This window comes from Ursus maritimus, unplaced genomic scaffold (assembly GCF_017311325.1).
Source record: "Ursus maritimus isolate PB19 unplaced genomic scaffold, ASM1731132v1 scaffold_5, whole genome shotgun sequence".
Lineage (NCBI taxonomy): Eukaryota > Metazoa > Chordata > Mammalia > Carnivora > Ursidae > Ursus > Ursus maritimus.
In genome coordinates this window covers 13266244-13294204 of record NW_024426663.1, presented here as the reverse complement: position 1 = coordinate 13294204, position 27961 = coordinate 13266244, and the positions used below count along the sequence as shown (strand labels likewise).

General features: G+C 35.6%; 1 protein-coding gene and 1 long non-coding RNA gene across 2 annotated transcripts in view; one reads left to right on the top strand and one right to left on the bottom strand.

Annotated features, from left to right (window-relative positions):
• Positions 1 to 308: 308 nt before the first annotated feature.
• RIOK2 (RIO kinase 2) lies at positions 309 to 22032 on the bottom strand. The gene is made up of 10 exons (XM_008700896.2): positions 21864 to 22032; positions 19059 to 19197; positions 18169 to 18285; positions 15979 to 16154; positions 12773 to 12861; positions 10649 to 10840; positions 7947 to 8039; positions 6694 to 7218; positions 5088 to 5184; positions 309 to 596 (listed from the first exon to the last, which is right to left on the bottom strand). Exons 1-10 carry the CDS (start codon positions 21927 to 21929, stop codon positions 432 to 434), a joined length of 1659 nt encoding a protein of 552 aa, XP_008699118.2. The 5' UTR covers positions 21930 to 22032; the 3' UTR covers positions 309 to 431.
• A 524-nt stretch (positions 22033 to 22556) lies between these two features.
• LOC103672214 overlaps positions 22557 to 27961 on the top strand; it is a 29015-nt gene continuing 23610 nt past the window's right edge. Inside the window, exon 1 of the long non-coding RNA XR_005832395.1 lies at positions 22557 to 22818. This is a non-coding gene — a long non-coding RNA (uncharacterized LOC103672214). The remainder of the gene's footprint in view (positions 22819 to 27961) is intronic.

Genomic DNA, 27961 nt, shown 5'->3' with positions numbered 1-27961 from the left:
GAAAGATAAACATCATTACAATTATCATTCTAATAACTACTCTTTAAGGAATATTTGTAAAGTGCTGGGTGTTGTTCTAAATGCTTTCTGTGCACTATCTTATGTAGTCCTCAAAACAACCCTACAAAGTAGAACAAAAAACAACAAAAATAGTAATAGATATTTTTTAAAATACCCAAATATTCCTAAGAAAGATTATTTTGAAAAACAGATTTTTAGTGGATTTACCAGTCACCTAAAATACTTGGGAGAATTGGAATGCTTTAGCAGAATTACTGTAATTCTTTGGAAGACACATACCAAATGAGTCAAATTAATAGACGAATGAGAGTTTATTTATCTATTTATCTACGTGTCTTGGTCTAGAAAAGACTAGGCGTGGCTTAAAAGGGGATCATAACTTTTTGAAAATATATAAGATCTTAAATATATTACTCTCCCCAAAAGTTGGCTGCTTCCAAGCTTGATTTAATATTTTGCATGTTTTCTCTCTGTTGTTTTGTAAATATATTTGCTTCTCCTTTCTGCAATCGACGTCTGATAGCTGATTTTTGCTGTTTTGTCAACTGACGTTTCACCTTCTGTTTCACCATTTCCTGGAAAGATTTCATGAGTTAGTATTACTCATAACTGACCATTTTGATAAAGAGTAAATATTCAATAAAACAGATTTACATTGCTAATACTTTTTCAAATTTGTTAAGAGCATGAATTTCTTAAATTCCAAACTGACAGTACTATATAAACCAGCAATAAAATAAACACCAAACTAACGGTTACAAAATATGAGAAATTAAATTCCTAACAGAAATATAGATTATAGCAAAAAGTAGTACACAATTCTTTGAATAACAAATCGCCATAGTGCCACCTAGTGTCCATCAGGAAAACTGAAAACAGAAATAAAAAACCAAAAAACCCAAGATAAAAACTGCTTGTTCCTCTGCTTTCCAGGTAAAAGTAGACATGGCTTGCAGTAGAAAATTATGTTTGAAAGCATTCACAACTGGTCAAAATGTATCCAAGAGTGTCTTCATAACTTCAGGTGTAGAGATGACCTGATGGCAGCAGTTACATAGAAAAGACTTTATACAATTTCTGGGAGATGTAGAATGCTTTCTCAGTATAAATGCAAATTTTTAAGACCCAGGCTGCCAATGTCACTTACAAGATGAATAAAAAGTCTGAATATTCTGTTCCCAATAACCTTTTCTTTGTCTGAAGCACTACAGCCTGTTATTTAATTGTACATAACCTTGCATCATCCAACTTATTTCCTAAAAAAGAGATAAACACTGCAAAGTTTGAAGAAAGGGTCTCTTGCTAATATGCCCCACCCTATGCTAGGCACAAAGAAGCATTTATTAAAAATCTGTCATTAAAAAATTAAAGAATAACGGATCTGAGGTAAAAAGGGGCTAGAAGAATTAGTCTGCCTAACACACTGTTTCTTGGGTTGTATATGTGTACTATAAAACTTCGGACCAGGTAAGTTAAATGGAGACTTTACATTATTTAACACAGTTAAGGAGACTACATTCAACTGACAGGCTTTACCAAGTCATCCTTCTTAATTTTAGTCTTAATGATTCTCAATGGGAAAAAAGGTACGAGAATAGAGGTGGAACAGAGGGAAGAATCAGAATTCAAGACCCTGCAGAGGCTGATACCCCATGAGATGTAGTCATCCACACCCAGTAAGGCAAGAGGCTTATAAGAAACTGGTATCCCAGGATTTTCAGAACTAAAAGCTGTAGGATTGGCTGAAAGTTTAGAATAAGTGTGATTGGCCCCCAGGATTCTTCCCTACCCTAGGAAGACCAGAAAACTATGATAGCCTCTTTAACCCAACAGGAGACCAGAATCCTGAATTAGAAAAGCATCTTTTTTTTTTTTTTAAGATTTTATTTACTTACTTAACAGAGAGAGAGACAGCCAGCGAGAGAGGGAGCACAAGCAGGGGGAGTGGGAGAGGAAGAAGCAGGCTCCCAGCGGGGCAGGGAGCCTGATGCGGCCCAGGACCCTGAAATGAAGGCAGACGCTTAACGACTGAGCCACCCAGAAAAGCATCTTTTTTTTTTTTTAAAGATTTTATTTATTTATTTGACACAGAAAGAGACAGCCAGCGAGAGAGGGAACACAAGCAGGGGGAGTGGGAGAGGAAGAAGCAGGCTACCAGCGGAGAAGCCTGATGTGGGGTTCGATCCCAGAACGCCGGGATCACGCCCTGAGCCGAAGGCACACATTTAAGGACTGCGCCACCCAGGAGCCCCGAAAAGCATCTTCTTAACTACAACAAAGACAAAAGAGCAATACCTTCAGAATTCTGAAAGAAAGTTATTTCCAAACCACAACTCGAACACTTAAACTCCCAATCAAGTGTGAGAACAGGATAAGACATTTTTAGTAATAAAAAGAACCGACCATCCCATTCGCTCATATAATTACTGGAATCTGTACTGCCAAGTAAAGAAGTAAACTAGGTAAGAGAAAGAGAAGGAACTAGGAAAGATGACGAAAAGTCCCAGGAAGACAACAGTAGAACACACACCACATTTAAACTAGAGGAGTTCAGAGGCCTTTAGAATAATGCCATGAAAAAAAATCAATTTATTTTCTAAGTGTTCTGCTTGAATTTCCCCTTGGTTCTTCACTTTGATAAGACCATAGGATAATCATACCAAGAAGAAAATAAGGAGATAACAGATTACTATGTACGCACCTCAACCTAATCCAGAACAATTTATGAATCCTACAAGGTTACTTTTTTCATGTTAAAAAAAAGGGGAGAAAATCTCGTTTAGTATGTATTTTTTAAAATGAAACACGAAATAAAATACTTGTGTATTATTATGGGAGTACATAAAAAATTAACAAAAATCATGCATTTTGTTGATTCCATTGTTTGTTTTGTTATTGTTGGCCACATATATATTTATTACAAAGCAATATACCTTAATGTTTAATTAGAATCTGTTACATATTAGGAAGAACAGGGTTGATAAGCGGCACCTTTGCCCATAACAGAGAACTAGAAAAGTATTTATATGAAGAAAACAGATCTTACAATTACAGTTTCAAAGAACACAGAGAAAATCTTTTACCAGACAGTAAAACAATAATCATCAAATTAACAGAGGTAACAAAATAAATTGTTTTCCCCTAACCTTTTAACAAAATAATGTGACCTCAAGGAAAAGAGTGTGACCAAATTTCCAAAAGAATGTAGAACTAAGATGATCAATTTGTTTCCACTGACTACAGGGAAACCTCTTTGATCAAGCTAGGCTTAAGAGATCTTTTTTTCTTTAGAAGGTAAATTTGTATTTTATAATGCAATTCATTATAGGTTTGACCCCATTTTAAACTTTAAGTTCCTTTTAGCTATAAGGGAAACGGGATAAAGTCAAGACCTAAAGACAGTCAGTGTCATCATTTTTATATACAGAAGACAGCATACCTTTATTTTTAAGGAAGCAGCATTAATTAGTAATCTATACTTTCTTTATATGCAATTGCCGATTTTACACCACTGTAATTACATAAATTACACTTATGTTTTGAATCTAAGAAATTAAAGAAAAAAAGAGTACATAAAAACTCATTAAGTATAGAAAATATCAAAGCCAAGGGTGGACAGGCAATCAAAGAGTGTGAGAAAGTCTTTTTTTTTTTTAAAGATTTATTTATTTAAAAGAGAGGGGGGAGGGGCAGAGGGAGTGGAAGAGTAGTATGAGTGAGAGCCTGACACGGCCTAGGGCTTTATCTCAGGACTCTGAGATCAAGACCTGAGCCGAATACAAGGGTCAGACACTCAACCAACTCGCCACCCTGGAACCCCTAAAAAGTACGAGAAATTATATATTGGGGAATGAAGCATGAGAGACTATGGACTCTGAGAAACAAACTGAGGGCTTCGGGGGGGGGGAATGGGATAGGCTGGTGATGGGTAGTAAGGAGGGCACGTATTGCATGGTGCACTGGGTGTTATACGCAACTAATGAATCATCGAACTTTACATCAAAAACCAGGGATGTACTGTATGGTGACTAACATAATATAATAAAAAATATTATAAAAAAATTATTAATAAAAACAGATTGATAATACTTAAAGGCAGACTTTTATCTTTTAATATAATTAATAGATGCTTCAAAAATTCCATAGATTTGAATTTTACATCCAGAAAATCAGGTACATTACAAGGCCAACAGTAAAGAGTGTGAAAAAAAAAACAACATTTACAGAATTTCACACTTTTATTCTGGTCTGACAAGCTCTAATTGTTTCTATTATCAAATAAAGTTCCTAGAACCATAACAAGTATGCTATATTATAAAATACAGTATGTTATTTTTAGCTTGTCTTCGATAATTCTGATTTAATTTTGTAAATAACCCATATTATATCCATAGGACATACATTTTAACTTAAAATATATATGAAACTTGGAAATCAGAAGTTCAGTAAAAACAAAGTTCTTTTTTTTATTTTGAATTCACATTCCACATAATTTTATTTCCTCCTTTCTAACTTCTAAATTGGTTTTCTTTTGTTCATTTTAAGTGAAATTATCACTAAAAACTGGTTTCAATGGAATTTGAACTTAATGCCTTTAAGCAGAAGGAAAACACCCAATATACCAATGATGTAATTTTATCTCTTTCCTTAAAAATTTACAAAGGAAATAAACTGATTCTTCCTATTGGGTGCCCTGCAGAGAAGGATGGCAGGCAGTAAAGCTCCTCAAGAGCTGGACGATTTGTGTTCACTATCCTGCACAGACAATGTCCCTTAAGAAATTCTTCTGAACACAGCTGCTAAATGACCAACAAAAACTTAAGATACCAAAAATTTTTAAATCACCTATTTTTCTCCTTCAAAATTAAAGAACTAGCAAGTGAAACTGGTGCATCTTTACACTTCAGCTGCAGTGCTGTCATTGGGTAACCTTGAGCAAAGTCACATAACCTATCTGGGCCTCAATTTCCTCATTGTTCAACTGCAGGGACTAGACCATATATGAGTGTCTACAATCTGTCCATGGTAATGACCTAATCAACATTTGGAAAATGTTGAATAGTTACCGGAGGAATTGTTGAACAGCTTAAAACACTGCCCGCAGAAGTAACACTCAGAGTTCTTGTTCTGTACTGTTTAATATCTTCTGTATTTTCTTCATCTCTAAAATTAAAAGAAAATCACAAATTATCCAGTTAATTTTTTAGTTAATTATGTGATTAATTTATATTATTCCTACAAGATAGTAAAACTTAAAAAACATAACATACAGGCCAGAAAGATCATTATATTTAAAATTTCTTGAAGGTAAAACTACCTACAATTCAGCCCAATATATTAACACTTTTCATTTGTCAGCATTCGAATAGTCACTATCAAAATTACAAAATGGTAGAATGTTTCAGCCACCAAATTTGTTATCATATCCCCACAATTCATATCTTTCCCACTAATCCTTTCCTTTTCTTTCACTGAACTTTACACATATCTGCCTCTTACAATATAAATCCTTGGAACACTTCCCTGCCATCTCCCAAACAGATGGAATAAAGAGTACTCTTACTCTATGGAGTCTGCTTTGCTAAGGCAGAAAAAATGATGGAAACTAACCTGTTTTACATATTGATTGAAGTTTTAATGCAAACAAGGTATAAAAAACTCAGACACTATTAACCCTAACAGTCAATATTTTTTCATCAAAATGTTATCTTGTTTCTACTCTAAAGAATAAAAATTTTGCCCAACATGTGTTCAAAGAGAACAAATTATTCTGTGCTAAAACTATTTAACCTATGTAGATTTTCTTCTATTACTTACTCAAATTCCTTAGCCACTGCCACACTTGATTTTAATTTTACAAGCTAATTATTTGAGTGGTTGAGTGGTAAGGGCCCTGTGATTCCGGATATGGTTATACAAAAAAAGGCACAAAACTTCTGTGTTTTGCTTCACAGTAAAACTCTAAAGGTTACAGCCTTAGGATGTAAGCCTGAACATGTACTGAGAAATGCCTAATAAATGTACTATTGATTTAATTTTGTCATATTACTATTTTGCATAAAACTCCATTTCATTAAAATATAATTGTTTGATTCTGGATAAACTATCCCAAATCTAAAAATCAAATTTTTTATATCTTTTGCTAATATTAATATTTGCAAGAAAAAAACTCTTATAAGAAAAATAACATAGTAACATTGTATAATCTTAACTGTACATGAGCAAATAAGGATAGAGGGTTCAAAGTACAAGAGAAAATTCACTATAAGTAGATATTTCAGGAAGGGAGCACGTTTACTGCATGTTTATTGGACTGCATATAAATCAAACATATATTAGATGTAAAATTACAAAAATATATGAACATTCATCTGTCTACAACTTTATCATTTTGTCAAGATCAATTTATCATTTATAAATAATTCTTTAAAAGTAATTGGTTTGCATTTTTAAGGCAAACTGCTTAAAACTGACACAACAGGTTGTAAAGGGTAATGTGAATTTTAACAACAAAAGGTTATTTGCTTCATTTTTTACACATAATGGGGCAGAATATAGCTCAGTTACATCATTTGGGAAAAAACAAGAACACACACCCACTCACTTACTAAACTTAAAGAAAGTATAGGTCTCCACATTAAAGTAAAAAAATCAATCAACAGAAATCTATACCTGAAAGGCCTGATTTCTTTGTTTAATGATGACAAGGCAATCAGATGAGGGCATGCATCTTCATACTCTTCATAGCCCATGGGGATTCCTCCTTGACCTGCTTTACCATCTTGCCTGGTGTCATTTTCAGTTTTGTTTTTCTCCTCAGAACAGTTAGTTACAGAACTGTTGTCAACAACCTGCCCTTCTATTTCTTCTAAAGCTTGACTGAATTCAGGTATTTCAAAATTGTGTGCATCAGCACTCTCCTCTGACAAATCATCTTCCTTTATCTGCTCAAGATCTTCAGATGATATGCAACAGCAGTCAGCTGTATCATCTGTAGAATTTCGATCACTCTGATTTTCTAAACTACAAACCTTTGCTTTTTCTGACATGTCTTCATCAGAATGTGAGAATTCAGACCCGTCTTCTGTTTCAATATTTTTATCATCTGGACCTAATGGATGAAGCAGTTCATCATCTGCCTGCATTTCCTTTGTGTAGCCACTGGCAGAAACCTCTACATCAAGAGAGTCCTCCCTCCTAGAAAAAAAGAATGACAAGCAATAGGAAAAAAATCTACATGACATGGGTAAATATTTATTATTCTGATAAATTATAATCCTCAAATAAGTTAGTTTATATATTTTAAAGATTTTTCTTTGCCTAAAATCTAATACTTAGTTAAGTATACAAAGGTAAAAGATATAGGCTTGTTGTCACTTAAGAATAAAGTGACTATGAAAAGCAACAAATACTAACAGAAAGGTTAAACTTCAGTTGATATTGATTTAATAAATTCACTTTCAAAAGGGGATAAAGATTTTTCCTTTTAAGTTATGTCAATCATCTCAAATCAGAAAATATAACTAAGTATATAAAATGGGAAAATTTTGCTTTGAGAATTTAAATATAATTATGTTCCATGAATCAATTAAACATAGCTTCTCTTATGAATGAAGGAAAACATAAAATCCAATGAACACTCGACCTGCTTCCTTAAAAATGGGTTATTCACATATCAAACCGCACTTTGCATTAAAAGTTTGTGTATTTCTAAGAAACTAGGTATGTTCCTCCCCTAAATTCAGTAACAGTGCCTTAACAGACCAAAGACAGGAATTTTCTAGTTTTTAAATTTCATTTATACATTAGACAGCAATGATACTCAACGATCATAATGTGCTGAAGGGTCACCATTTGGAAATTTTTTAGATGAAACTAACTGTTAAAACTCTTAGAACTAAATATAAACAAACCAGAGTACAAACCTGATATCACTAAAAGTTGGATAAAGCTCACTTTCATAGCCGAAACGTTTCATGAAGAAATCTCTAATGCATTTAACATCTCTGTCAAAATACCTGTAAAAGCAAGAATCATTTTTTTTTAAAGATTTTATTTATTTATTTTGAGAGAGAGAGAGACAGCCAGTGAGAGAGGGAACTCAATGAGGGGGAGTGGGAGAGGAAGACGCAGGCTCTCCAGGTCCTGGGATCACACCCTGAGCTGAAGGCAGACGCTTAACGACTAAGACACCCAGGCGCCCCAAGAATCATTTTTGATACAGCCTGTGTTGCTCATATTTTTCCTTATTAGTCAATGACGATATCCTTATTAATGACACTCCTAATCATTGCACGAAAAAGGATGTTACTCATGAGAAAAAAATAAAAGAAACAAATCAGTTGCCAGTGTGTTTGAAAAAACTAAAACTAAAAGCAGAGAAAACTAAAACTAAAAGCGGAAACGCAAGCTGTCAAAGATGAACAGTCCCTACAGTTAAAACTCGAGGTCTTCCCATACTGCAACAGACATACTAAGAGAAGATAAGATGTATATGAATCTCAGAAAAGAAGTCTCTGGATCTGCGGTGTGGGGGCAGGTTTCCACTCTTCCTCTTTAGTTTCCAGTCTGTCTGGTTATACTTCTCATCAGCTATATGCATTAGAACCCCAGTCAACTGCTAAAGCTAAAGCTAAAATAGGTTAGTGACACCTAAGAAAAAGTTTGGGGACTATTAAATTATGTTATGTTTATATACTATTATTATCCATTAGCTAATTTGCAAGAACAGCCAAAAGAGATAAATAATGCCATGGCTTATAAATAATGATCTGAAGACATGTTAATCTGGACCAATGGTAGAAGGACCTGTGAATATCAGGTTGTTTTTTAGGCCACTATAAAGCAGTGAGAACAGATTAAATTCTCTACGTTTCTAGATAAGGGAGAATTAAGAAACAGGGTGACGTGGAATTGACTACCTGCTTGAATATTAATTAATTAATATTTTAGAGAAATATGAAGTCTGGAAAGATAATTTCACTCTTCTTTCCTTTTAGGGCACCCTGGGAAAAACCTCAATAAATTATTTTAAAATCATCTTTTTATATACGTCTATGTCTCATCTAACTAGACAAAATCTCAAAATCTTCAAAAGCAGAGATAAGTCTTATTTATATTTTAATTTTTTATTAATTTATATCTTAATTTTTGGGGCTTAGCATAACTCCTTCACCACAGTACTTGCCCATTAAATATCAACTTAAATCACACTGTTTTCCTATATAATAATGCAGCCTACACTTCAAATGTCATGATTTGTCATCGTTTCCTTCTCTAATTCTGGTGGTTCCTGGATGTTCCTTCGTTGTGTGACTTTGTTCCCCATATAATAAAAATGGTGATTAGTCATCACCCAAGCACCTAATAATCTATTAGTAATCGTTTGGTTGGAAATATTCTTTATATTTAATGGACATTACTTTTTCTAAAGTATAGACATTTTCTAATGAAAATCAGGAGGAAGAAAATCTTAACTGAACACAAATTAGTTTGAGCTCCCACTTTCCAAAAATTCATTATCTCTATTATATAAGTGATAGCAGTTATTACTTTCAGGAAAAGAGAAGTTTCTCATATTCTAACTTGGAACAGGAGGAGAAAAAATGTTCAACTTTAATCTGATTACAATCAGTTGCATCATGAAATACAAGGGAAAATATTCTGTCATATTTCACAGCTTTGCTAGCTTACATGGTTAAGTAATGTGAAGAATGAGCTTATCACAGCATACAAAGTGATTCTGCCCTGTGTCAGGGATGAGGTTTTACATAAATTCTTTTCTAGTAATAAAATAAAAGCTAAAAACGACAGGAGAGATATTCTTGGTCTGGCAACTGAGTCCACTCCAAAGTCACACTTTTTATTAAGGTCATCACAATTATCAAATTACACTTGGTGAAACACTCTTGGAGGCAACCATGGAGCAGAGAGAAAAGGGGAAAGGCAGAAAGGACGGGGTTCTAGAGTTTCCTTCTCTATGTCCCTGTTTCTTCTGAGCAGGCTTTTGCTTTAAAAACTGGGCTTTCACCTACAAGTTTGAATAAAGGGTTGTTTGGCTAAGAAAGTGTGACTTTCAAAAGTCTGTCAGATTACACAAGTAATTCAAATTCTTTTGATGGTTTATAAAAGAGGCAGTTTCTTCAGATTTCCAATATACAGCATAAACTTAATGACCACTGGTTTTAAAACCTGGATCCAAGTGCATTCCCCCCCCCCCCTTTAAAACACTGAAGAATAAGATTCTCTTAGGGGGGGATTTCCTAGTTTGACATCCTTTAATAAAAGGGGCCCCTGGGTGGCTCAGTCGGTTAAACATCCAACTCTTGATTGTGGCTCAAGTCATGATCTCAGGGTCCTGGGATTGAGCCCCATGTCAGGCTCTGTGCTTAGCGGGGAAACCGCTCAAGTACTCTCTCCATCTCCCACTGCCCCTCCCTCCATGCACACGCACTCTCTCAAATAAATAAATCTTAAAAAAAACCAACAAATTTTTAGACCATTAACATCAGCCACTTCAAACCAGTTATTGACCCAAATGACAGTATTACAAAGTTGAAAAACCAAGAAAAAAATTATTACATCACACATAAACACACCCATATCCAGAATCACTTTTAGCATATACCATTCAGCATTGTGATGAGAAGTTGAAACCATCTGTGGAAAGTCAATCATGGTGATGTGGTCATCTTTATCCAAAATGAGATTGAATTCATTAAAATCTCCATGAATCAGCCCATGATTTGCAAGTTTGACAATTAGCTCCATAGCTTCATCATATACTGATGCAGGATCTTCAACATGGTGTATCTGACATCTGAAAGTATGAAAATAGGTTATTTGTATTCATTTATGATTTTCATGAAAGCAAGCATGTGTGTGTATTATTATTTCCATTCCTTAATTCCCTAACAGTTTTCTCTTCATTTCTACCAGCATACAGACATAACAGCTCTCAACTATTAAAAAACAAACAAACAAACAAAAAAAAGCATGCCCTGCCTCAATTCTGTATCCTCTTTCCACTATATACTTTCTTTGATAATTATAGCCAAACTCCTCTACATGCACTTTCTTCATTTTTTCCCTCCCATTCTAATGAACCCATTTCAAACATTTTCATCCACCTTGTTCCAAAGAAACAGGTCTGGTCAAAGCTACCAATGACTTCCATGTTGCTAAATCCAGTGGTCATTATTTGGTGTCAGTTAACCTCTTCACCCTAGCTGAACAGTTCCTTCACTTGGCTCTTGGTACACCATCTCTTCAGGCTATCCTCTTTCCACATTTATCATTCCTTCTTTTAGTCTTTTTTACTAGTTCATCTTTCCTTAACCTTTAAATTTTGGAGCTCCTCAAAGGTTATTGCTAGGAGCCTTTATTTGCAATCATTCTTGGTGATCTCATTCAGGCTCATGGCTTTAAACACTTTATCTACACTGACCTCAATTCAGACTTCTCTGAACTCTAAGGCATCTCAAACTTAAACGTGTCCCACACTGAGCCTCTGACTCTATTTCACCTTCTAACTCCAAGCTGTTCTTTCTATCGTCTTTCCCATTTCTGTAAATGACAACTTTGTACTTCTAATTAATTTGTTATTCAGGCCCAAAACCTTGGTGTTATCCTTGACATTCCTCTTCCTTCATATCAATATCCAATCCCAAACAAAGCATGTTGGCTCCACCTAAAAAATATATCCAGAATCTGACCATTTTTTATAACCTTCAAATCTATAACTCTGATCTAAACAACCATCATCTCTTGCCTGGATTATTACAATAATCGGCTAATTAGTCTTCCTAATTCTGTCCTTATCTCCTTTCAGTCCATTCTCAAAACAACAGCCATAGTAATCCTTTAGAACAGTCACATCATGTCTCTTCTCCAAAATCTTCCATAGCTTCTTATCCCAATCAAAATAAAAAAGCCCTTGTGCTAACTATTACTACACTGGCAATGACATTGTAATATATAAATGTATGAAATCAACATGTTGCATACTTTAAATTTATATATGAAATGTATTAAAAAAGAAATTAAAAATTCCTTGCAGTGGCCTATAAACCCTAAATGATCTAGTTGCCTGCTGCCTTTCTGATCTCATCACTTATAATCTCTGCCTTTACTCACTCAACTCCAGCCATACAAGCTCCTCACTGGTCCCTGAAAATACAGGCATGCTCCCATCCCCGGACTTAAGTACTTGCTGCCCCCTCTATCTGGATGTCTTAGATAGCTGCATGGTTTTCTCTCTCATTTCTTTTAGGACTGTGCTCAAAAAACACCTTATCAATGAGACTCTTCCTGACCATTTATATAAAAATAGCAGCTTCCTCCACCTACCTCAGTACTTCCTGTCCCCCTTACCTGCTTTATTTTTATCCTCTGCATTTTCTACCATCTGATAATCAATCATACATTTCCTTGTTTAGCTATTTATTGCATATCTCCTTCCAACAGAACATAAGCTCTATGAAGGCAGGGATTTTGTTTTGTTCACTGCTGAGCCTAGAATAGTGCTTGGTATATACTAGGTTGTTAATAAATACTTGTTGAATGAATCACAGAGATTACAAAATCCATACTGTCAGAACGAAACTGAATTTTTAATTTGCATTTGAGACTTTCCATTAATTTATTATCTCCCAGAAGTAATATTCCATTTAATCAAAAAAATTTATTTTTGAAAACTACACCTTACATTTATTTATTAGGATCCACAGTTTCAAAAATAATAAATACTTACAAAGGATAGCCATTTATGAGTTCCATGACCACTGCATGGCGATTATAATCAATTGGTTTTGGGACTGGGAATTTCCTCTCATACAATGCCTAAAACATAGCAAAACAGGTATAAACTAACGAAGAGGTCATTAATTTTTAGGGAAAAATAAAAGTAAATGTACCTGCCCACAACCAGAAGAAAAAACACACAAGCCTCTACAAAATTAGTTAACACATGCTTATTTACATATGGCAAATAAGCACAGCATAAAATGAGCTATACATAAAGCAAAATTTTAAACCAGTTTACTTAATTCACTTTTCCACCAACCATTTATTTACTGAACATTTACTATTATACATGGTACTCGGGTTACAGAAATGAATGTTAAAAAGTCTGTCCCCAAGAAGCCTATAGCCTCTTAGGATACATCCTCTTCTTATTTTGTTAAGTTTCTGCCATTAAATTGGGAGTGTGCTTAAAAATTCACATGGAGGGCGCCTGCGTGGCTCAGTTGGTTAAGCATCTGTCTTCAGCTCAGTTTGTGATCTCGGGGTCCTGGGATCGAGTCCCACATCAGAGACTCTGCTCGGCGGGAAGTCTGCTTCTCCCTTTCACTCTCCCTTTGTGTCCTCTCTCAAATAAATAAATAAAAATTAAAAAAAAAATTCACATGGAAATAAATTGTGATTTGGAAAATACTCTTGTCTTCTGGCAGATTAGGAAATGAAATACACAGATCAGGAATTTTACTTTATAGAGCACTGACCACAATATAGAATATAAATAAATCTATTATGTGACAAATATATATACAGTAGCGGTCTGAGTTAGATGTTACTTCAGATCAACCAAAAATCCACTCTTTCCCCATATGCTTTACTTTTCCTATCCTATTGCTAACAAAGTCCGAATATCTTAGATATATGCCCTCTACAATCTGGAATGCTACCATTTCAAAGTAGGCCTTTGTTACTTATACTATTTGCTCCAACAGTGGTTCTAGCTCTTGCCACCATATCTAACTGTTATTCTGTGTACCAGTACCAAATTAAAATACTTATGTCAATGCTCCATTAAAAAAAATCTACAGTATTTATTAAGTATTGATTTCAGTCTGGAAAATTTTTCCTAGTTTTCAAAATTCTTTAATCCACTTACCCAGTCCTAGTTTTTCTTTTTTTTTTTTTTTTTAAAGATTTTATTTATTTATTCGACAGAGATAGAGACAGCCAGCAAGAGAGGGAACACAAGCAGGGGGAGTGGGAGAGGAAGAAGCAGGCTCATAGTGGAGGAGCCTGATGTGGGGCTCGATCCCACAATGCCGGGATCACGCCCTGAGCCGAAGGCAGACGCTTAACCGCTGTACCACCCAGGCGCCCCCAGTCCTAGTTTTTCTAATACTCTTTTTAATAAGGACTCTGACGTACAGACAGGGCTTATATCCATATTCATGTCTTTGCCCATAGTGGCTCCTCTGCAAAGTACACTGTCTTACCATCTTCTCCTTAGAGACAAATTATATGCATGCTTCATGACTCTACTAAACTCCTACTCGCTTTATGAAACCTCCTTCATCAACTGTTCTAGTCTACAGAAGCTTCTCTAAATGTAACATAATTTTTAAACTATTCTTTGTATATATTTGTGCTGTATTCCCAACTTTAAGACACTGACTGCATTACTTATTCTTTTGGTATCCACACCTTCACCCCACTGTACACCAGGTACTTAATACAGTGATAGGCATACAACTGATATTTAACATATATCTATTAACAGTGTTAGTTTTATAAAGCTGTTTATTTCCTACCTCCTTTGTTAGAGGAACTGAACTACTTCCTAGTCCCCAAAGGTTTTTGTCTGTTTGGCTTTAAAGATTTTTTTTTTTTTTCCAATGCAAGTACTTTTGAACATGTCTTGGCAGCTCAATAGCATATAATAACCTTAATTATTGTCATAGTGGTCTAGCTCTTACACTATGGCTTAATCCTTAAGCTATCACCTAATCTTATTTTACTCTCTAGGGAAAAAAGAGCACAAATTTAAGGAGCATATTTATGCACAACCAGGTTCTATTCTAGTACCTTCATATAAACATCTGAGATAACACTGAATGAAGTTTTGGGAAAATGCGTAAATCTCTACCAAACTGCTTACTTACTGATTGTCTGTAACAGGTTACAAACCATTAGTATAAGACAAGAAACATCTATCATGTATGGTATCAGTATCACTTATATTGTCTTGAGAATTCTTCCCCCATGATTACTAAAAATTTAAGCACATGAATTAAAATAACCTACTCAAAGAACACCAAACTGAAACTCCTATGAGTTTCCTATACTGGTCATATACTAGAGTGACTTCTTCTTTTTTTTTTTTTTTTAAATGTATATATGTGTGTATCTTTCGTAATCTCTATACCTAATGTGGGACTCAAACTCACAATCCCAAGGTCAAGAGTTGCATGCATGCTCTTTCAACTGAGCCAGCCGAGTGCCGCTAGTGTGACTTTTAATAATTCAAAATTTTAAAAAGTGAAGATAAGTAGTCACAAATAAACACTACTGGAGAATAATAATAATACAATACCATTTTCTGTTTAATTAAACATTATTGAAGATTCTTAATTTGGTTATTAAAGATATTTAACAGATCTATCCTGAACTTAATTTTGAAGGTGAAAGGATAAAGGCTAAAGATTTTTACCATTCCTAATATGCATGCATATTTGTAAACCAACATTTCTTCTCCATTACATGAAAGAAAAATACTAGTCAACTTATCTGAGACACTAAGGTTTCTACAGATAACTACTATAGGTAATTCCCTGGGGTTTTCAACTAGAGACAAATGTATGCATATTTATGTACACTGAATAGACACACATTCACACACACATTTGTGAGGCAATTACAGCATTAATTATTTAAGGCTATTTGTTAATATTGCAGAATATTATCTCTTATTGTAAGATAATATCTTATTAATACTGCAGAACACATGTTGCCTTAATTTGCATTAGTAACAATGAAAAATGCCTTCGCATAGAAGAAAAGTCACCAGAAAAGCAAATAACAGAAATAATCAACAGTTAAAAGTAAGTGAAAGAATTGGGACTGGGGGTACAGATGTGGGGGCAACAGACTGGTAACTGTCACTATATCTTTTCAACTACACGTATGATTTGGTTAAGAAATATAAAAGTATTTACCAAATACCTTCATATAGGCAAATTCTTTCATGGCAGAGAGACGAGATAAATAAAGCCAAGACATGTTATGCCTGTGTTTATGATAATCACGTTTGTTTTTCAGATTTCGAAAGGAGGTTCTTCCCAATCTGTGAAGCTTTAATGCAAATTGCTGCCCTTCTTCATTTGCAACAATGTAAATATCTAGAGCCAAGATTTAGAAAAGATCATTATTATACTATCATTCCAAACAACTGTAATTTCCAAATTTTGATTTTATTTGCATCAAATTCTTTCCTAATAACCAAGAATCTTACTACTCAGCAAAATTCTTTATTTTAATCACAATGCAAAATAAGATGACATGTATTAATATCTACCACAAAAGAAAACAGGGATGTAGTGTGTCAAAGTTTATTCCTTCCAAAGGTGCTCAATACTCAGTTCAATTTAGTGGCAAAAATCTAATCGTCCCTTAATGTCTTACATGTATGAGAAGTGATTTAATATCTTCTTTTTCAACAATATGAAGTTCAATTCTTCAACTGCTTCAATAAATAATATTCAGTTGTTAGAATATAATCCTACAGGGGCGCCTGGGTAGATCAGTCGGTTAGGTGTCTGCCTTTGGCTCGGGTCGTGAGCCCAGGGTCCTGAGATTGAGCCCTGCATCAGGCTCCCCTTGGTGGAGAGCCTGCTTCTCCCTCTCCTTCTGCTGCTCCCCCTGCTTGTGCTCTCTCTGTCAAATAAATAAAATCTTAAAAAGAAAAAAAGAATAGAATCCTATAGTAATCAGAATGGAAATCTTTCCATAAGCATTCCAATTATTAAAAAAAAGTTGCTATCTGAAATAGTGACATTTAAAATATGTCCTAATTATTCATGAAAACTTTTAATTATTACACATCAAGAATCTGTCTTTCACACTGGCAGGATTATAAATTAGCGTAAAAATTTGAAGGGAAATTTGGTACTACCAAATTTTAAATGTACATAATTTTGTACTAATAATTCAATTTCTAAGACTGTATTTACAAATTTATTTGCACATTTGCACAGAGACTTGTGCACAAGGATGTCCACCATGCCATTACTTACAAAAGAAAAGATGAAGTAACATAAATGCCCCTAACAGCTAGGACTGGTAAATCAATTACTGAGTACTCATACTATGTAAAAACTCTGAAACTATGAAAAAGACCTATCTGTTAACGTGAAATGATATCAGAAATGCATCAAGAGGCATCTGGCTGGCTCAGTCAGTAGAGCATTGGACTCTTGATCTTGGAGTTGTAAGTTAGAGCCCCAGGTTGGATGTAGAGACTACTTAAAAATAAAATTAAAAAAAAAAAAAGAAAAAGCATCAAGTGGAAAAAATCAAGGTGTAAAACAGTTAAGTAATATTTGCTTTCACTTGTGATTAAAAAATACGTGAATGCATATAAACATATTCTCAGTACCTTATATACTAGTATTAACACAGAATATTTCTAGAAGGATATATAAGGTCTCAAGCAAGATTAACAAATTTGTGAAGTAATAACAGCAGATTGAGACTGGGGTCAGGAATAAGATTTACATTTTATTGTACTTTCTTTTGTACTATTTATCATTTCCATGCAGTAAAGTTCTTAAAAAAAAAAAAGCCATTATTTTTTTTAATAAAAAAACTATACATAAAATTAAGAGGCAGTGTATCTAAAAAGAAGTGTCTCATTACCTCATTTTATACATTTCACACACACACACAGTGCTATATTTACCACTCCTGCAATACTAATTTGCTCAATGCTATTTTAGAATGCTTTTTTCTGTGTTTTACACATACCTAACACTGCCACATTTCTATGATAGAAAAATATATTTGTGGCTTTTAGATATTCACTGTCTTCTAATACTTGTATTGCATATTTTAACTATTACAAATATCCATTTCCCATATATAAAATAAGAGCAAATAAAATATCTGCCAAAGATGTTAGTTATTAGAAGAAAACTAATACTTGCTATAACTGATTATTCAGTGACAGACTTATGAAAAACAACAATCTACTAAAATAAGGGTAATTTCATCATCTATATTATTTCCAACCAACTTTTCAATTTACTGCTTAGTTGGAAAAAAATGGAAAAATAAAAGATAATGCTTTCTCAGGGGGAAAAAGTAAACAGAAACTAGAGTGAAGAAAATGAGTTCAGTAATACTGTTAGCACTTACCAGATTCTTTGCCAACACCCATCTGGTTTCCAACAGACTCAACTACCTGTCTAGAAGAAAGTGTTTTCAAAGCTAGGTAATCATAGCCTGCATTTGTCAACCGGTAGCCTTGGACAGCTAGAAAAAATTAAACGAAAGACTGTATTTTACTTATATCGTACAATCAAGTCACATTAGTTCAAGTCATGAGAAGAATTTAAACACAAGAAATCTTAGTTGGAATGATTAGCTTACCCAGTCTTATGAGTTTGGCATTTCTTCCTATAATTTGTATTTTTTTCTCTAGGGCAGTGTTACTCAAAAGTGTGACTCAAACAGACTGATACCAGTCTCTAAATATTTGTTACCAGTCTGTGATAAGACACAGAAACTGAAATGAAACGGTTACCTTAAGAAATTTTTATATCACTTTGACCAAGTTATTTTATGTGTTCAACTCTAATAAGGAATTTGTGTATTTTATCACTTTTTAAATTTCATTTTTCTAGTAATAACTTTTTTATTGTTATTTTATCAAAGTATGGAATCATGATAGGTTGAAAAAAAGAAACTCATCCCTCACTGCAGATAGTTTAAGAATTAATGCTTTAGAGTAGTGCAGTAGAATGTATTTGCCAAAGATAGTAGCAATAATTATCTCTATCCTACTTGCTCTTCTGCCAGTTGGAACTTGTTAATCCCCTATCAGGAGATGGAGGCTGTTTCTCCACTCTCTTTGACCTGGGTGGGTCCTATGAATGCTCTAATAGAACATGGTAAATGTATGCAGTTTTCAGGCCTAGAAAGAGTACTTTGCTGGTCTGGCAACTTTCATTTTCCACCTTTTGAAATGCCTGCTCTGGGGGAAGCCAGTTACATGAAAAATCACAAATGGTGCCACAAATACTTACTTTTGGTACGCTCCCAAGCTATGAGTTTATGTTTCACTAATTCTCTTAAAACTTTATTACAGCCACCATGTTTAAGGCTGGCTATAGAAGCAACTAAACTGCAGGGTACTATTTCGTGGTTCTTCATGCCCATTTCAACCTGAAATTAAAGGAATCATATGTAATCATAATCAACACAGAGCTGCTATCAAAATCATGCTAAAAAATTAACTTCTTCAAATTTCTCTGATCCTGCAGTTTCCTAGCCAATCCTGAGATGTAATTCTGGACATATTTCTAATCATAATTTGATTATATAATCACAGATATTCATATTCTGCCTCTATTAAACTCTAAGTGTAAAAATTGCAAATACTTAATAGTTACTGACATGTGGCAAATACGAAGATATTTATTGACACCTAATTATCTTTAAAAACTATAGGTATTTCAGGTATTTATTAAGAAGGTATTTAATATGAAAGTATCATATACAGGCATGGTGGAAGATTAAAAAATATATAAAAATACTCTCTACTCCTGGAGAATTTATTTTCTCATTATGGAAATAAGAACCTACAATCTAACTTTATTAGAAGATGAGAAATGGTAAGTACTAAAAAAGAAGTGGCTCAGGGCTGAACAAAAATAATTCTAGCTGAGGGATCAGTTTCAAAGATGTGGCACTTGAGATTGACTATGAGATGCAGGAAAACCGAAAAAACACACAAGGGAGTATCAGAGAAAGACAAAAGATTTGGACACGGCACATAGGTAAGAAAATACAGAGCACAGCAATATCAAGTACAGTGGTAGCTCAGGTGTGATGGCAAATAGAATTCAAGAAAAAGTGGCTGGCTTTTGAGAAAGATATGGAAGGCCTGGATATGTAGACCAAGGAGTTTTAGCTTTGTTGAGGAAAACCGAAAACCCTTGAAAGTATTTATGAAACGGAGAACATGAAGACAGATGTTTTAAGGCCATTAATCACAACTCAAAGTTCTGGAAGGTCTTTCAAATGAAGATGTTTAAGGTAATTTGGAAAGATGTATCTATACTCAGGAATGAAGTCATAATTAAAGGATAAAATTGTCAGTTATTTGATAGAGGTAACAGAGAAAAGCCGTGAAGTGGATGTGATCTTCAGGCAAGAGATAATGGAAGACAAAGGAGGGTTGAGGGACAGAATTTTTGGGGAAGTTCACATTAAAAGGTCAGAGCAGCCAGTCAAAGTATGATTATTGATGTAGGAGGTGCCTGAGAAGTAAGGGAAAGAAAGAGTCAAGGAAAGGTGGCTGCTGATACCAAGGATGGTTAAGACTCAACAGAGACTGAAATATTATATTTAACAAGTAGGTCATTTGTTGGTGAGCTTCGAAAAAGAACTTAAATATTGCAGAGATAAAGTTCTGGAAGATAAAATTGGCACTGTTTTGATGTCTCAACCAAAATCTCACACCTTAACTCATTTCCCTTGTTAGCCTCTAACATTCTTTCTTGACTCCCCTATTTCTGTCAGGCATTAAGGAGTAAATCAATGTGCTGAGGAAGCAGAGAAGGAAGGTATCTTTCAGAAGTGACCGGTGTTTAGAGAAAGTGCAGATGAATTAAGTACCTTCCAAATTTCATACTGAATTTGCATTTGATACTTTAATCTTTAAGTATTGCCTATTTAACTAAAAGATAATAGCTTCTAAAAATTCATTGTTTTATTCCGGAAATGCCTAATCTATGTGTTGTTGATCTTTGCGCCATAAAGACTACCACCATTAAAATTAGTTTTTGTCACTCCCCTGCTTAAAACATTCAGTGGCTCCCCTATATTTAGAATATATTCCAAATTCTTTACCAAGCCTTCAAGGCTCTATAGCACATGATCTGTCTCACCTTGTTCAATTACATCTGCAAACAGTCAACCTCTTGCTCACTATGCTCCAGCCACACTGGCCTTTTCCTTCACTCTTCAAAAACTGTTTCTAGCTCGGAAGATCTTCACTTAGTATAGCTGTTTCCTCTGTCTCGAACTCTTTCCAAGAAGTTCATTGGATCACCTTCTCATTCAGCTCCTATTATTTCCCCCTCTCCCCTGCCAGTCCTTCTTTTACTTGGCAAATACTTATTCAGTACCTACAAAGGACCAGAACTTTTTCAAAAAGCCTTAACATTTTGGTTACAACAGTAAACAGAAACGATTCTTCCACTCTGGCAGTCTTCTCTGACCACACAATTTAAAGATGGCATTCATGCTCCCCACCCCAAACGTGCACATAGTTTCTATTCTATTATCCTCTTTATCATCGTCACAGCACTTATTATCTGATAGTCTTCCTCATTTATTAACCCACTTACTCGATTATCTGTCACCCTTGTCTTGTACCCCTCTGAATTCTCTAGAATTGTCACTAAAAACCAGACAAATAGTGTTGACTGACTGAAACTAAATGAATGCTATGTGAGGGAATCTGTGAGTGAGGAACTCAGTGCTATCAATTCTCAAAAGTCTTTATAAACTCTTCTTCTGGGGGGGGGGGTCGTCGTTAGCCCAGGGTCAGAGAAGCGTTCCAGGCCACAGAGATGCAAGTGCGGCTCTGGAGCACAAGTAGCGGAGCAGAAAGGAAGGAAATGAGTAGAAGAGGGGGACTTTGGGGGGAAGACAAAAGCTTCTGAACAAAGGCTTTTGAAAAATGTGACGGTCGGTCTTCCTCATTCCCAGCCCGGGTCTCCTAAGAGGGCCTACAAAGCGCTCAGCTCTCGGCCGAGTTGCAGGAACAAGAAAACGCGCGGTGGCAAAGAACTGGGGGCAGGGAGAAACGGCGAACTTCTTACCGCGGTCAGGACCCTGAAGTCATCCCGGCTCATGTAACGTAACTTGGCCACATTCACCTTCCCCATAGCGGCCCAAGATCAAGCCAGGAAACTCCCTCACAACAAATGCCGAGCACAAGGTAAGCCTGTACACTGGCCTCTCGGGCGCCTCACAGTCGCCGCAAGGCTTGCGCATGCGCCGCTCCTCACTGCAGGTCCTTAATAAATAGAAGAACTATTTTGTCTGGCGTGGGTAAATGAAACATCTTCTCGGTTTTATGATGCATGTAGCATGGAACAATACAAAATATTTTTTGTAAGGTGATTTCCTCATGTAAGTTAACGAACTTTGAGTGTCTACAATATGTCATTTTATTTTTCACATCTGTCAGGACTGGCTGTCTAAAGGCCGCCCTCCGCCTGTGGGAGCAGAATGGTACAATAAGGGGAGGAGCAAATTTCATCCCCAACTAGCAACTCCTACTTCAGGCAAAGTGAGTTCCAACAAGAGAACGGGATGAAATGAACCCAAGACCGTCCAGTCACACAAGGCGGTTAAAAATAAAAACAATAGTAATCATACAGATAGTCCCTTTTCTCACAGCGCCTGCTTAGAAAAGAAAGGCGTGGCTAACGGGAGATCTCGTGCGCTTGCTCAGTGTTGGCTTTAGGGTGGTACTCGAGACTCGGGAGTGCGCCTGCGCTTGGTGGGGGTGGGGTTTTGGCCGTGTGGAAAGCGTGCAGTAGTGTTTGCATCTCCCGCGCATTTCCAGAGGAAGTCGGCGATTTTGACGAGTTGGAACGGATCTATGGGGATTGTTTATCAAAGGCCAAGCCGTGATTTCAGGGCTTTAGGAGAGCTACCCGCAGTGAACCTGGAACTCCTCTCTACGTCAACAAAAATGGTAACTGGAGCAAGACCTTAACTTGCTCCTCAGAGGGTGGCTACTCTACCTTCCCTACAAAAGCAAAAAGGGTAACAAAACTCGTGTGGTAATGTTTGTATTTCTGTCTTGTTTCATGAACTACGTTTTAAACCTTTAAAAGACAATAACCTATTTTGGTACACCCCTCACATGTTAGGTATGGGTACTACATATGATCACGGAGGATTGTGGCCTCCTTCATTTCCAGCCACTGCTGTTTAGCCTTTCTCTGGGTTGAGTCTCAAAACTTTAAGCGTAAACTTTGGAGTTCATTATTTACAGAGTCCATTTTTTTCCTGCTGGTGTTCTACTGGCTGATGTGCCCAACTCTCCAGGGCCCTACTGAGTGTGTTGCTTTGTCCAAACAGAGTTAGCTTTTTCATAAAACCTGACTGTAGTTCCAAGGCAAGCAATTGAATATGCCCTTTCTTTCCAAGTCAGAATAGTTAATACTCTGAAACCGTAGAATACAGGCAGCAGAATAATCTTCTATCCCCTCTACACTACAACCTTTGGCTTCTTTTTTTTACACTCGAATGCAGTAAGCCTTTGATGAACCATGCTCAACTATTGGAAACCTCCACTGAAATGGACTTTTTCTTTCTGTACTTCACATAAGACATAAAAATGAAAAGTTTTTATGGAGCAAGAATGAGATGGGAAACACAAGTCATTTGGCTGTCTATTCCTAATCCAACATTCTAGCAGACATTGCTAATCTGTTAAGGCACAAACCTTATGTTACTTCTAAACTCTGCTTCAGACAACCACCACTAATTGATTGGATTTGGCTACAGTTGTCCTGTTTCTGGAGCATTCCAGAATCCAGAATCACACTGAGCCCAAATCTCTTCTACTTTCAATATTTATATATATATTTTAATACGATCATCTTAATCAGACCCTTGAAGAGTAAAAGTGATTCAGGTATTGTTCAGTATTCTGATTTACTTTGTCCTTCCATGCTTAGTAATGACAAAAAGTACACAATATTTTTTATTCACTCATTTACTATTTATTAAACATATATGCCAGATTTTTTGCTTGGTCCTGGGGAAAGAATCCTAACTCTTATGTTTTGAGGTAGAAGGACATGAATAGAAAAATAAGAGAATAATATGACAGAGGTGTGCAAAGGATTTAGCACATCATTATTACCTACTTCCAGGCCCCCATCATACACACACACACACACACACACACACACACACACACACGAGTTTGTCCTCACAAGTTGCAGAGGATCTTGACTGTCTATGTATGAAAGTTCAAGCTTCTTTTCTTAGGTTAAATTGAACTTAGACTGGCATTCAGGATCTTCAACAATCTGTATCATTGCTTACTTTCAAGTAACATACGCTCTTGCCTAATTGAACTGCCTTTTTTTTTTTTTTTTTTACAGTTCAATCAAGTACAGTTCCCCTGATTTCCTGCCATACTACCATTTCCCTTCATCTTTAATGCTTACCTTCCCATCTCCTTTTCCTTCTTTCTAGTCACCACGGAAGTAAGTCGTACCTACCATTCATAAAACACTATGCATCCCATAAAGCTTTTCTTTATTATCCTGTGTTCAGGTTGCTGTAACAAATAACTACAAACTTGGTGGTTTAAAACCACAGAAATTTAGTCTTTTACAGTTCTGGACCATGCTCTCTCCAGAGGCTCAAAGGCACAATCTGTTTCTTTCCTCTTTCAGCTTCTGTTAGCATCTAGTGATTACTGGCCATTTCTCGGCTTGTGGTTGTATCACTCCATCTCTGCCTCTGTAGTCACATTGCCTTCTCCATTTTTGTGTATGTCTCCTTCTGTTTCTGTTTTATAAAAATACATGTCATTGCATTTAGTATCACAAGGATTGGACTTTAGTGGATACTGTGATGTACTACCCATCTGTCCCCCTCCAGGAATGAAGGACTTACTCCCCCCAGCTCCTCGAAGTGCTGCCAGCAGAAAATGCTCAGTAGTCAGCCTCCACTTGTGTTGCCTAGGTTGTTGGAGCTACCTCACCAAAGGTCATACTTCTTTCTGGGTTTCCCTGGATCCAATGACTGATTGACATAGACGTCTGAAGGCTCAAATTCTTTGCACCAGCTCAGCATAACTCAGCATGACTCTGAAGGATCATGTGATCTTTAAAACTCCTTGTAGAGTCAACTGCAGCCTCCCTTGGTACTTCATCATAGTTCAACCTCTTCCTTTGCTTACTCCTGTTCTTTCCCTATTCTCCAGGGGTTGATCATAAGAGCACTTCTTATTAATACCCCTAATACAGTACAGGTCTCCTTCCTGAAGAACTTAACCTTTAACATTGTTCTTCTGGGCCCTCAGCTTGTGTTAATAGGACACTCCTATAAAAATGGAATAGGCAGGAGAAGACCCCCCCCAACTGAGGCTTAATTCTGCCACTAACTAGCTTTTGGAGCTTGGGTACACTCTTTAACTTCTCTTATTCATACAAGTTTTTATTTTGAATGTTTATTATACAACATATTTTGGTAAACAAAACTCAGTTCCTTTCCTCAAGGAGCTTATAGGTCTAATGATTCTTATAGGTCTAATGATTTATTTATATTATGAAAGGACTGAACTTGAATTGCGTTTCTAAACCTTTTGTTAATTTAAGTCCCCATCTCAAGATCCATAGTCTCCATTCCACTGAGGTTGAGAATCACTGTCTTCTGTATATCCCTAGGAACCAAGAATAATTGGTTAAGATTTATTTTATGAAAATAAGATTCTTTCATATTGCAAATAGAAAATTATATAATGTGACAATATAGATATGCCTTTTCAAACTGTACCTCCCAAGCCTTAGTGATTTTGATAGCACCTGAGGAACTACTGGACAGTCACTTTGATTTCAGTCAGGACAGAAACCATATTAGTTATTTAAACATAGAAGTTAATATTAAGAATGATGAATTGGGCATAAAGCTAAATAGAAAACTGAAAATGGGAAAGGAGAATACTAAGACACCACAACTGCCACTGCTAAGGCTCAAGCAACTAAAATAAAATTGAAATGACTTAGAAGCTTAGGGAAGAGGCACTATGGACCTGAGACGCAGACCTCTGAGGAGGAGCACAGCCAGGTTGGTGATAATAGTTCTGGAGCATGAAGACTTGATAAGACTGGTTTGGCAAGTTTGGAACAACTGCAAACTAGATTCAGATGTTGCTATGGAAAGATGCTGCGGGGCTGAGTAAGTGTTGGGACAATGCTAACAAAAATGGTGTATCTAGGAAGCCTGGAGGAAGCAAACAGGAATCAGAGAGAGGAACAAATTAATTCTTCCTCCTTTAGGATTACTTTTCAGCAGATTCCAATGTGGAGCCACCTGGCAAAGCAGAAATGTGGTTTACAAGGTTCCAGCCCTAGCATCAGAAAGTGGGGTTAGAGGTCTGGGTTTTGAAGCAGAGACAATAGCTTAATGGCTGGCACAATCTCTAAAAGATTTTTGAGATTTAATACTCTACTTGTCTGCCTTATAGACCTGCACAGGGTAATTATCAAGTAAGAATCTTTGTGGTTCATCTTTTTTTTTGGTGTGTTTTATTTTACGTACCTTGATTCAGAGAATAAATAACTTGTTTCAGATTTTTGATCTTCTATTTTATTGCTTTACTTGAACTAGTGGATGTACCAGTTTTAGTCTTGATGTTGTTATTTTGTTGTTTACAAGAATTAAAAGTAATCCCATTATTCTGTTAGATATTTTTAATAGATAAGGGCTCTTGGGTCCCCTAAAATAGTGTAATTGTTTTGATTACAAGTTAGAGCACTTGACCTATTATTCCAAGTTACTCTTCCAAATTTTAAGTGTTTCCACATACTAAATTTTATTTAGTTTTATGATTTTTTCTTTGAATAGTAAATCTGGGTTTTAAAAACATTTTTCAGACTGTGGAGCATTTAACTGGTCTTCTGTTAGAATAGCTTTTTTTAGGCTAAGCTACTGCTTGAATTCCAAACTTAGTTAAACATTCTTACTATTCCCCTTTTAACATGGTTTAATATGTTACTCTTTAACGTTAAAACATTTGCTCACAAGGAGTTCTCATGAAAGTAGACTTTATATAAAATGTGGTATTAAACTTATAGTAGGAAATGATCAAATAAATAGAAAATATTAAAAATGAGGTTCAAAAGTGGAATCGTGGCTTAATTAGCTGACAAGTACTAAAAATGTCTGTTGACATGAACAAACGTATGAAAATGTAGTTATTTAGTCACTTCTGTTTATCAGTTGAAACTTTGGGTTCTAGTTAAGCTTAATGAAAGGTAGTACTCATGCCAGACCCCCAAATACTGCAAATTCTTTTCCATAAGTAAATTTATAAATACCTAAACAGCTGAAAGTCCGCCCTGAACAGAGCAGTTCACATACGGGTTCTTTCATCCTCATTTTGGGAAATCACTGTTCTTAAGACATGTTCAAATGGTTCTACTTTTATTACTGCAGGTGTCCTTTTTCAAACAGGACTTCCAAGGATAAGATTGTGTAGTTCTCTTAGAATTCTCAACTTTGTTAAGCTGTCATCTACAGTTAGAGGACATCTGGAAATGTTGGAATTAGCTTTTAAAAAGTGACTGGGTTTCCATAGTCCTCAATACTTTGCTACTTCAAACTCATTTATTAACCTACTAGAGAATTCTCATCAAGGAAGTCAGAACTTGGCTTTAACTGACCTGGTTGTCACCTGATTATTAGTTCATGTTGAACTGATTTGTTTTTCTGAACATATCTAACATATGTTAAGCCTATATGGAATAAAGCTCACACAGTGTAATTTAGCCAAAAATAACCTATTGGCTGGTAGTTTTTAGAACTTTCACTATTTCTATAAATATTAGAAGCGATGTCTTCTAGTATTTCATATGTGGCCTCTTTATAGTCACTGAAGGAATTATTTAGTTTGTGAATAAACTGAGCCTTTCTCTTGGGTTTTTCCTTTTGGTTCCTGCTCTAGCTGTTTTCCTACCTGTTTAACTCAGAGTAGGTGGATAAAAGTGAGGTGAAACAAAAACTGTGCTATTTTTATTGTTGTTTTTATTTTATTGGCTCAGATAAAATATTTCTTAAGAGTTTGAAAGCATTGCATTGAGGGTCCTGGCTTATCTAAGGATTTTTTTTTTTCACTATTTTCTACTATTTCTCAGATCACTGAAAGTAGATCTCAATGATCTCA

What these genes read in the sequence shown, in the direction of transcription:
- RIOK2 (XM_008700896.2), bottom strand. Translation starts at nt 21,929, where the DNA reads ATGGGGAAGGTGAATGTGGCCAAGTTACGTTACATGAGCCGGGATGAC. An exon ending in AGCTTGGGAGCGTACCAAAA is followed by an intron (nt 18,286 to 19,058) that starts GTAAGTATTTGT and finishes AATTTTTTCTAG; the next exon opens with CTGTCCAAGGCTACCGGTTG. An exon ending in CTCATAAATGGCTATCCTTT is followed by an intron (nt 10,841 to 12,772) that starts GTAAGTATTTAT and finishes TCATACTTTCAG; the next exon opens with ATGTCAGATACACCATGTTG.